Source organism: Equus quagga, unplaced genomic scaffold (genome assembly GCF_021613505.1).
Source record: "Equus quagga isolate Etosha38 unplaced genomic scaffold, UCLA_HA_Equagga_1.0 72560_RagTag, whole genome shotgun sequence".
Classification (NCBI taxonomy): domain Eukaryota; kingdom Metazoa; phylum Chordata; class Mammalia; order Perissodactyla; family Equidae; genus Equus; species Equus quagga.
The window spans coordinates 130,123-142,261 of NW_025802468.1; the positions used below are offsets into that span (position 1 = coordinate 130,123).

Genomic DNA, 12,139 nt, shown 5'->3' on the forward strand with positions numbered 1-12,139 from the left:
GGCAACAAGGGAAAGCAGGGCATCCTGTGTGATTTGTGGGGGATGCGTATTTGTCTTCCTCAGGTTGGTCTTAAATTGGAAGCGGGACGAAAAAATGCTTATTAATCAAGCACTGCGGCTTTGGGTCTGATTATTACATTTGTTGCTGTTTGTCTCCTTGGGCAGATTGCGAGTTACAACGGAATAATTTCTAGACAATAGAGTCGTTACTTGAGCTGGCTGCTGCGGACAGTTGGTCACAGTTGTATTTCTATATGAGAATTTTTATATATGAAAGGAAGGCGCAAACTAAATAAACAAATATGTCACTAGGGTCAGGAAGGCAGAGATCCTTATTACTTCAGATGAGCCCACACGTTCACTAGATTAAAAATAACAGAAGAGCACACATAACAGGAGAACCTGTGGCCACGGAAAGTAGCCAGCCACAAGGCCTGAAGTCCGAGAAATGTTTACAAAGTTAATCCCTGGAGAACCGGAAGGGGAACCCAGCTGACAACTGGAAAGCTGCTCCCAAAAGTACCACAGAAAGAAGCCCCTGTCCGACACCCATTTCAGTGCACGCACGTTAGCCTGTGTCTCCACCCGAAAGGTCCGTAGAGAAACGGCGCCACCGCGAGAAACGAACTCGGGGTATTTTGGTTCCTGCGCAGAAGCACACATTGTGCGAGGCGCGCAGTTGCTTGGTTGCGGCTCGGAAGGACAAGGCTTTTGGTCCGCTGCCGGCATGATTCCTGTGTCGCTGGTGGTTTTGGTGGTAGGAGGCTGGACTGTGGTCTACTTAACCGATTTGATGCTGAAGGTGAGGGTATTAGGCCTCAGGCCCACAAATGGGCAGCAGAGGACCAGGGCCCAAAGCCCTGCGTCGCAGGAGGCATTCTTTTCCCCTGCAGGGTGCGTCGCAGTACCGGTCCGTGCAGGCAGTGCATGCTTCGAATGCTGTCCTGGAGGTGACTGTGACGGGCTCGGAAGTGTGGGAGAAAAAGAAAACATTTGCTTAGGAAAGGCATTGTTTTCTGTCTTCATTAAGTTGACAACCCTCTAGAGACGTTGGTAGTGGAATGAATAAAATCAACCTGTAATTTAGAGCAGTGGTCGGAAACTTGAACGTGCTTAAGATGATCTGGGTTTGCATTTAAGACGCAGATTCTCATTTAGCAGGCCTGGGACAAGGTCTAAAATGCTGCAGGTGAAGTAAACTACCAGCTGCTGCTGACCACACAAAGTATGCAGTACACAACCTTTTTTTAAAAAAGCTTTTTAAGTGAGTGAGATCATACGGTATTTGACTTTCTCCTTCTGACTTTTTAAGGTGTAATTCAGATACAGTATTTAACTGCAAGTTTTTTTTAAAATGTGCATGTACGTAATGTGTACAGTTTGAGAAGTTTTCGCATACATATAGATCCATAAAAGCGGCACCATATCAATACAGCAAACATGTCCGTCATCACCTAGATTTCCTCCTTCCTCATGCTAATTTCTGCTCCCAAGCTTTGCTGTGTCCTGTTTCTCTAGTGCACATTTTCCAAACTTTCATGTAAATGACATCATACATCATATATACAGTTTGCAGATGGGGGGGTTCTAAATTCTCTGTCTGTAATTATTTAGATTCAGTCCCTCATACCATTTTATTGCTGAATAGTATTTCATTGCATACATGTAACAATTTATTTATCATTTTATCTGGTGAACATTTCGGTTTCCAGTTTTGCGCCATTACAAATAAAGCTCTTATTAACATCTTTGTATGGACATATGTTTCCTTTTCTTTTGGATAAATGCCGAAGAATGGAGTGACTGGATATGGTAGGTATATCTTTAACTTTCTAATAAACTGCCATGCTTTTCCAAAGTGATCATGCCATTTTAGAATCGTAACAGCCCCGGATTAGACATGCAGTTTCATCATATTCTCACCAACACTTAGTATGTTAAGTCTTCAGCTCTAGTTATTCTGATAGGTGTATAGTGATATATCATTGTGGTTTTACTTTACATTTTCCTAATGACTAGTAATACTGAGCATTGACTGATGATGCTTATTTGCCATTCACATATCTTCTTTGTTCAAATGTCTTTAAATTTGACCTTTTAAAAAATTTGGTTATTTTCTTATTTAAGAATGTATTGTATTTATATAAGAATTTACTGTTTAAGAACTTTTAAGGATTTTTTATGTATTCTAGACACAAATGCTTTAGCAGATGTCTATGTTGCACAGTTTCTTTTCTCAGTCTGTGGCTTGTCTTTTTATTTTCATAACCATGTACTTTTGAAAAACAGAAGGTTCTCATTTTGATGAAGTCCAGTTTGTCACTTAGTTTGTGGATTGTACTTTTGTCTAACAGAGAATCTCGAGTTTTTCTCTTGTTTTCTTCTAGAAGTTTAATACTTTTAGGTTTACATCTATATCATTGAGTCATTTTGATTGATGAAGTTCAATTTTTTTGCACATGAATATCCAGTTGTTAACCTGTTAAAATCGTTAGAAGCTGTCTTTGTCCCACTGGATCATCTTTGCATCAAAAATTAGGTGTTCATATTTGTGTGGATTTATTTCTGTACTTTATTTTATTTATTTATTTTTATTGCAGTAACATTGTATTATAACATTATATAGCTTTCAGATGTACATCGTAATATATTTTGAATTCTGTGTAGATTACATTGTGTTCATTCAAAAAACTAATTATAGTCCATCACGTCACACGTGAGCCTAATCACCTCTTTTGTCCTCCCCCTTCCACCTCCCCCTCTGGTAACCTCCAATCCAATCTCTGTTGCTCTGGGTTTGGTTGTCATTGTTTTTATCTTCTACTTATGAGTGAGATCATGTGGTATTTGACTTTCTCCCTCTGACTTATTTCACTCAGCATAATACCCTCAAGGTCCATCCATGTTGTCACAAATGGCCGGATTTCATCATTTCTTATGGCTGAATAGTATTCCATTGTGTATATACACCACACGTTCTCTATCCATTCATCCCTTCATGGGCACCTTGGTTGCTTCCAAGTCTTGGCTATTTGTGTATAATGCTGCAGTGAACATAGGGGTGCATGGATCTTTATGGATTTGTGTTTTCAAGTTCTTTGGATAAATACCCAGCAGTGGAATAGCTGGATCATATGGTAGGTCTATCCCTAATTTTCTGAGGATACTCCAAACTGCTTTCCAGAGTGGGTGCACCAGTTTGCACTCCCACCAGCAGTGAACAAGTGTTCCCTTCTCTCCACACCCTCTCCAACATTTGTTGTTTCCTGTCTTGTTAATTATAGCCATTCTGACCAGGGTGAGGTGCTACCTCATTGTGGTTTTGATTTGCATTTCCCTGATATCTAATGATGTTGACCATCTTTTCATATGCCTGTTGGCCATCTGTATATCTTCTTTGGAGAAATCTCTGTTCAGATCTTTTGGCCATTTCTATTTAGGTTGTTGGTTTTTTTGTTGTTGAGACGTGAATTCTTTGCATGTTTTGGATATTAACCCCTTATCTGATATATGGTGTGTAAATATCTTCTTCCGATTGTTAGGTTGTCTTTTCGTTTTGTCGATGGTTTCCTTTGCTGTGCAGAAGCTTTTTAGTTTGATGTAGTCCCGTTTATTCATTGTTTCTTTCGTTTCCCTTGCCTGCTCAGACATGGTACTTGAAAATATGCTGCTCAGACCAATGTCAAAGAGCGTACTACGTATGTTTTCTTCCAGAAGTTTCATGGTTTCAGGTCTTACATTCAAATCTTTAATCCATTTTGAGTTGATTTTTGTGCATAGTGAAAGGAAATGGTCTATTTGCATTCTTTTGCATGTGGCGGTCCAGTTTTCCCAACACCATTTATTGAAGAGACTCTCCTTTCTCCATCGTATGCTCTTGGCTCCCTTGTCGAATATTAGCTGTCCATAAATGGGTGGGTTTATTTCTGGGCTCTCAGTTCTGTTCCATTGATCTGTGTGTCTGTTTTTGTGCCAGTACCATGCTGTGTTGGTTACTATGGCTTTGTAGTATATTTTGAAATCAGGGAGTGTGATATCTTCAGCTTTGTTCTTTTTTCTCAGGAATCCTTTGGCTATTCAGGGTCTTTGGTTGTATTTCTGGACTTTATATTCTGTTCCATACTATGCTGTTTGAGTATTGTTAGCATTCTAATTTTTCTTGATACCCAGTACTTCCTCCAACTTTCTTCTTTTTTTATGTTGTTTTGGCTATTTGAAGTTCTTTGCATTCCTGTGTGAATTTTGGAATCAGCATACCAATTTCTACAGAAAAATTCTGGTGGGATTTTTACTTGGATTATATTCACTCAATTACATCAATTTGGGAAGTATTGACATCTTATCAATATTAACCCTCCTGACCGATGAACTGGGTATTTTTCTCCCTACCACTAAGTCATGTTTAATTTCTCTCAGCAATATTTTATAATTGTCAGTTCACACTTTTATCATCTTTTGTCAGATTCATTCCTAAATATTTCATAATTTTGATGCTATTACATAGAATTTTTAAAATTTGAATTTTCTATTACTCATCAGTAGCATGAAATATAATCAAGTATTATATATTGATAGTATGTGCTACAACTTTGCTAAACTTATTTACTAGTCCTAGTAGCTTTTTGCCCATTGCATCAGATTTTCTGAACAATTATGCTGTCTGCAACCAAAGGGAATTTTACTTTTTCCTTTCTATTCTGGATCCTTCTTACTACTTTTGCTTGCCTAAATGCAATGGCTAGAATTATAGTGGTAAGTATATAATCTTGACCTGTTCCTTATTTTGAGGGGAAACATTTAGTCTTTCACCATAATGAATTTAGCCATGCGTTTTTCATTCTTACCTTCTTAGGATAAAAGAGAGTTCTCCTTTTATTTTAAGTTTTCTTAGAGCCTTTATTCAGAATGTATGCTGAAGTGGAAGATGCTTTCTCTGCATCTATTGAAATGACCCATGTGGTTTTCCTTTTTTAGTTAATATGGTAAATTACATAAATTGCTTTTTTTATATTAAACCACTCTTGTATTTCTGAGTTAAAAATCTTGGCCAAAATGTATTATGATTGTAATACATTATTGGATTCAGTTTGTTAAAAGTTTGTTTTGTTTCCTGAGAGTTGGGAGGGTCTTCTAGAGTTGGTATACTCATAAAATGACTTGGGAAGTATCCCCTTGTGAATCTTTGGGAAGTGTTTAAAGTTGGCTATTACATCTTCCTCAAATATTTGGAAGAATTCACAGGTGAAGACTTAAGGACTGGACTTTTTTGTGTGGTGCATGGGACAGTTTTTAAGTAAATTTCAAGTATTTTAATATATATAAAGCTATTCAGGTTACTTTTTCTTCTTCAGTGATTTTTGATGGTAGTTTCTGTCTTTGATGGAATTGGTCTATTTCCTCTAAGTTGTCAAATTTATTGGTATGAAGTTGTCATTACTAGTTATGTTAGAAGGTATTACTAATACCTTGTTATTCTTTTGATATATGTAGAATCTGTAACAACGTCACCTCTCTCATTTCTATTTGTAGTTTGTGTCTTCCCTTTTTTTTCTTCACCAGTCCATCTAGAAGTTTATCAATGTTCTTGATCTTTTCAAAAAATTAGGTTTTGATTTTGCTGATTATTTTTTTTTCTGTTTCATCAATATCCACATTGATTTTATTCGTTTCTATTGCTTTGGATTTAATTTCTTCCTCTTTTCTCTATTTCCTTAAGGTGAGCTGAAAACATTGACTTGAGACCTTCTTTTTTAATATACGTATTTAGTGTAATACATCCTCCCTGTCCCCTATTACTGCTTTACCAGCATTCCTAAATGCTAGTAAAGTGTCCTTTCATTTTTATTTAGTTCAAAATTCTTCCTAATTCCCTTTTGATGTCATCTTTGATCCATAAACTTGGTAGTCAGAATGTGGTAGTCATAATATCCATGTTCTAATGTGATTCAGTTATAGACCTTAAGTCATCAAGATTACCTTATATTATCTGGATCACCCACTTTAATGATAAGAGACCTTAAAAGGACTGTGGTCAAAGAGACATTTAATGACATAAGAAAGGTCAGAAAGAGATGTAGCATTGCTGCTTTGGAAAATAGAGGAAGGGGTCTGTGAGCCAAAGAAACATGGGTAGCCTGGAGAAACTGAAAAAGGTAAGGAAATGGATTCACATCTAAGCTTCCAGAAAAAAACACAGCCCTGCTGTTAACTCGATTTTAGCCCAGTGGGAGCCATGTCTGGCATCTGACATACAGAACCGTAGTACAGTCTTGTACATTTCGTTTCAAAAAACAACTGACCGCATATATGAAGGTAGTCCCATGAGATTAGTACCATATAACTAGTTGTTAGTAGATGACACCATCTAGGTTTGCGTAAGTATATTCTATAATGTTCACACAATGACAAAATCGCCTAAAGACGGATTTCTCATTTCTCAAACATATCCCTGTCTTAAAGGGATGCATGATTGCATAATAAATTAGTTTTATTTTAAGCCACTAATTTTATGGTAAGCGTTTGGGTAGGTATAGAAAATTAATACAATAGGCTAATTAGAAGTGTTTCTTAGTTTCCAAATATTTGAGATTTTCAAAGATCTTTCATATTATTATTGATTTCTAGTTTGTTTCCATTGTCATCTGAAAACATATTTTCTTTGATTTGAAGCATTTAAAATTTATGTACACTTTTTGTGTCCGAGATTGTGGTCTGTCTTGCTAAATGTTCTACATACGTTTCAAAAAACAATTTATTCTGCTGTTATTGGTGTGTTCTATAAAGGTTAATCAGATCAAGTTCATGGATAGCGTAGTTCAAATCTGATATATCATTGCTGATATTCAGCCTAATTATTCTATTAATTTAACAGAGAGGGATATCAAAATCTCCACCTCTAATTGTGTGGTTTGTCTGTCTCTCCTCACAGTTCTATCAGATTTTTCTTTTTCTTTTTTTTGAGCCTAACAGTCTTTTGAATCTGCTTATAAGTAGCTAGCCCACCAAATCTCAGAGAATTTAAGAGATTTTCAATAATTTATGTAGTCAAAGTCAGGCTAATTTCTCGGGGGTAGTTGTTCAGTAAGAAAATAGACAGCACTGATTTCAGATATCCTTTTTTTGTAAGTCAATAACATCCTTTCTGATGCCTTGTCTGAGGGTCTTCTTAGACCACAATACCAGACTCATTTCTCCTCTATAGTACATATGGTTTCTGGAGTAAATAAACACTACCTAGTCTGAGAATACTTAGTATATTTTATGTCTAGATGCCTCAGGATTGAACAGAAAGCTTTTAAGTGGTAAATTTGGGCAGCCAGTATCATGATTATCTGTAGAAAATACGTCTGCTTGCTTTTCTTTAACAGTACAAATTCTTCTTCAGAATTGAGTAATATGGAACTTTTCTTTCCTTCTCAGTCATCTGTCTATTTTAAGCATTCTTATGAAGACTGGCTGGAAAACAATGGATTAAACATCTCCCCTTTTCACATAAGATGGCAAACAGCTGTTTTCAAGCGTGCCTTTTACAGTTGGGGACGGCGAAAAGCAAGAATGCTTTACCAGTGGTATTCATCTTTTCTTTTTGATTTGAATTTTTCCTTGTGATAATGATAAATAGCTTGTTAAATTAGTTATTTCAATCATTTTTTACTTTACCAAGTTTTAAAACATTGACAGTTACCTATGTAACTATTATGACTTTTCTGTTAGCCCAAGGGATTGCATCATTTTGCTTTCACATATATTAGAAATCAAGGAGTTTTTGGTGCCTGTGGTTACAGGTTTATAATGATCTCTGGGACACACTAGAAACTGACAGGTTTTTGTCATTTAGAGAATTTCTAGTACTGAGGGAGATCAGAGGACTTTATCTAAATTGCTTTTTGTTAAAAAGTTAACTCCAAATGAGGTAAAAATAAATGTAAACGAACAGATCATCGAAAAACGTAGTAGAAATGCCATAGCAAATCAAAGCAAAGGAAATAGAAATAAGGAGATAATCCAAATAAGAAAAGAAATAAGTGAAATACAAAGCAGACTTATACTAGAGAAAATCAGCAAAGCCAAAGTTGGTTCTTTGAAAAGATTAAGTAAATTAATAAACCCTCTAGCATGACTGATCAAAAATAGAGAACACAAGGGACCAAAAATCAGCATTGAAAAAGGTGACATTTCTACAGAATCTATACACATTAAAAATAATCACTCTTCTGAACAACTGGCTTTTAATTTCAAAAGTTAGATGAAATGGATACGTTCATTGAGAAACAACACTTATCCAAAAGTTAATAGAAAATATAATAGGTTAATTCCAAATATAGAAAGGTAACTTTTAATTACTGAAACAATAAAAGAAGGAAAACATCATTATATTTCACCATGTTAATAAATTCATTTGTCACAAAACAAAGTTAAAGTTAAATAAAAATAATAGAATAAGTGAAAATTATATCCTGTTGACAAAGCCTTCATAAATATTTGAGAACAAAATCTAAATACCAGTATTTAAATGAACAAAGGACATGAGAGTAAACTGAAACTTTTTTTAAAATTAGGAACAATATTCAGCCTCATCGGTTATTATACAATTGTAATTTGCTAAAATTGCTTCAATAGATTAGTGCAAATGCTTCAGTCAAATATCGGAAGTTCAGATGAGTGAAAGAAGGAGAAATACTGAAATTTTTAGACAGTATCTTGAGGCTGTAAAATGTAACTCATACATTACTTAGTATTTGAGTATGACAAATTGTACATTTATGTGATTTTCCTTTTGATAGGTTCAACTTTGGAATGGTGTTTGGAGTAATTGCCATGTTTAGTTCTTTTTTCCTCCTTGGAAAAACACTGATGCAGACTTTGGCACAAATGATGGCTGACTCTCCCACTTCTTCTTCCTCACTCTCTTCTTCTTCCTTCTCCTCCCCCTCCTCCTCCTCTTCTTCTTTATCTTCTTCCTCTTCTTCAGTTCACAATGAGCAAGTGCTACAAGTTGTGGTAAGTGTTGTCCTTTAAAAAGAAGTTTAAATATAGTTATAAAATGTTACTCTGTGTGGTTTAACTCCTACCCATCATAAAAATGTGAAAATAAATTATCTCTGACAGTATTGTAAATTGTATACTTTAAGGTAAACATTAGTAAGAACTAGTGAAAATTGTTGTATTACATAGTAGTAGAACAAAGGTACCACTATTCAGACTACTAATGATTAATGAATAGCCCATTTGATTCCTATTGTATTCATGAGGTATTAAAAGATTGAAACTATAGAAAAATAAGCCTACTTACTTAAAATCACCAAAATGTGTAAATGACATTTTAATCATATGCAAAATGCTTGCCCTTTCTCTTTATGGTTTTCAGAATATTTAGTGTTTATTTATTGCTACATCATAAATTACTCCCAAATTTAGAGGCTTGCAATGAGAGAGCTTCTGTGAGTTAGCAGTCAGAAGTCCAGGCACAACTTAGTTGGGTCCTCTACTTCAAGGTCCCAAGATATGGCCCCAGGTTCTGCACTGTTATGAAGTCTCATCTAGGGTAGGATCTGCTTCCAAGCTCATTTAATGGGTTTTAGCAGAATTCAGTTCCTCAAGAATTGATAGACTGAAACCCTTATTTCCTTGCTGGTTGTTGACTGGAGGCCACCTTTAGGTTCTCATCATCTGGGCCTCTCTATAGGGCAGCTTGCTTCAGTAGAACCTGTAAGCCTCAAGGCAATAAAGAGAATAGAAACAAGATGTAAGTCACAGTCTTTTTATATGCTAATCACAAAAGTAACATTTCATGACTTTTGCCCTATTCACTTTGATAAAAACAAGTCATTAAGGCCATCTAAGGGGAGGAAATTACACAAAGCATGCTAGAATCATTAAAGACCATCTTTGAGAGATGCCTACCACAGAATCTTATCAACAATACCCTTTTATTTAAAGAGGTAAGACTTTGAATAGGCATAATGATTTTGTGATGTGGATAATAATGATAAGTCACACTCTTTAGGTTGTAAGCTGTTTGTAATAATTCTCACTTTAAATCACATGTGTTTACCTGTACCTTATCATTTCACATCTGCAGAGTTTTGAAGGTAGTCTAACTTTGGCTAACTTTTACTTCCAGTTTTTACATTTATACTTCCTACTTCCATGAGCCATTGATGTTATGTTTTTAATTATTAGTTAATATATTGTGCTATTGAAGATTAGTAACAGATTTCTTGAAACTCAACTATTGAAGCCTCTATTCAGCTAGATCATCATGAGGCTGTGTAGAAGTCAGTTGAAGAGAACAATAAAGAATTTTTTTCTATGATAATAGCTCTTACAGGCTAAGAAATTCAGTATGAGAGGTCTCAGAGGGATGATTTATTTCTTCATTGAACATTTACTGAGTGTACATTGACCATTTGCTGGATTTTGTTTATATGAGGAAAAAAGTCTAATCTCAGCCCCCATGGAGTGTTTACCATAGTTTAGTTGTGCCACATTTGTTGTCATACAAGTGCTGTGAAAACAGAAAGAAAGAAGCCTAGGTGTACCTGGCACTAGAAAGAGAATACAGTAATCCCACATTAGCTACGGGGGATAAGTTCCAAGATGCTCAGAGTGCCTGAAACCACAGATACTACCAAACCCTATATATACTGTGTTTTCTCATATACATACATATTTGAAGTACAACAGTAAAACTAACACAAATTTCTTTTTCTTTCTTCGCAGTTTCATGGATAGAAAATATGTTCTTACTGTAGGTCTTAGCAACCTCAGCATATATTTTTTTCTTTGCTTATCATGAAGAACGTTTACGTTTTCACTCAAAGTAAGCCCTTTGTGGCTTGTCTTTGGCATCCAAATTGCCAGTCACTACTCTTGCACTTTTGGACCATTATTAAGTAAAATAAGGGTGACTTGAACACAAGCACTGCTATACCATGACAGTCGATGCGATAACCAAGGTGGCTACCAAGGAGCTAATGGGTGGGTACTGTATATACATCAGGAACATGCTGAACAAAGGCATGATTCACATCACAAGTAGGACAGAACAAGATGGTGTGAGATTTCATCACACTACTCAGAGTGGCATCCAATTTAAAACTTATGAATTGTTTATTTCTGGAAGTGTTCATTTAACATTTTTGAACCACAGTTGACCATAGGTAACTGAATCCATTTATAAGTGCAAGGCTACTGTAAAGGAGAGCTTCAAGAGAAGGAAAGTCCACATATCCTGGACAAAGGAGGTGGAGAAGGAACTGTGTAATATGGAAAGGTAGAGAGAATAATAATAGCAACCAAAAAAACTAGTAAATACGCAGTAGCCAGCCCAGGTCGTCTATTGCTTAAGATCTGGCACTCTCACCACTGTAGCCCAGGTTCATTTCCTAGTCAGGGAACTACACCATTCATCTGTCATTGTCACACTGTGGTGGCTGTGTGTTGCTGTGATGCTGAAAGCTCTGGCACTGGGATTTCAAATACCAGCAGGGTCACCCACTGTGCACAGGGTTCAGTGTATCTTCCAGAATAAAACAGATGAGGAAGAAGGACATGACTGCCAACTTCCAGAAAGAATTGGCCATGAAAACCCTGTGATTAGCAGCAGAGCACTGTGTGATTTAGCTCCCAAAGGTGAGAGGGTGGCATGAAAAGACTGGGCAGGGTTCACTCTGCTGGACGAAGGAATGCTAGGAGTCAGAATTTGCTTGATGGCACTACAAAATAGGCAGTGCTTCCTGTGTGAGGATTTTGTGCCCATTTTATTTTATTCTTACCACAATCCTAAGAAAATTATTATTATTATCCCTATGTTACAGATGAGAAGATCAAGACACAGAGAAACAACTTGCCTGTGGTCTCAGCTGGCAAGTGATGGAGTCGTCAGTCACCCACCACTGATCTCAGAGCTTATTCGCATGGTCTTAGAAATGACCAATAATCCTTCAGGAATTTTGACCTGTATATAGGATATATACGGTAGTAGGAAGATTAAGGGTGATGGCAAGAGAATGAGACAGTGCAGGAATTAAGATGGGTAATATAAGTAGAGAACAGATTCCGAAGTACTATTCCAGGAAATTTTGATTTTACTTGGGTAGAATAGATGTGTGCAAAATAGACCAAAGGAAAGTTAGAT

At 36.2% G+C, this 12,139-nt stretch overlaps 1 protein-coding gene across 1 annotated transcript in view; it reads left to right on the plus strand.

The window, feature by feature from the left end:
* The first annotated feature begins 727 nt into the window (after positions 1-727).
* Positions 728-12,139, plus strand: part of LOC124234185 (membrane-bound transcription factor site-2 protease-like) — a 32,552-nt gene continuing 21,140 nt past the window's right edge. The window contains exons 1-3 of the mRNA XM_046651435.1: positions 728-802; positions 7,420-7,568; positions 8,784-9,000. Coding sequence (XP_046507391.1) covers positions 728-802; positions 7,420-7,568; positions 8,784-9,000 — 441 coding nt within the window. The remainder of the gene's footprint in view (positions 803-7,419; positions 7,569-8,783; positions 9,001-12,139) is intronic.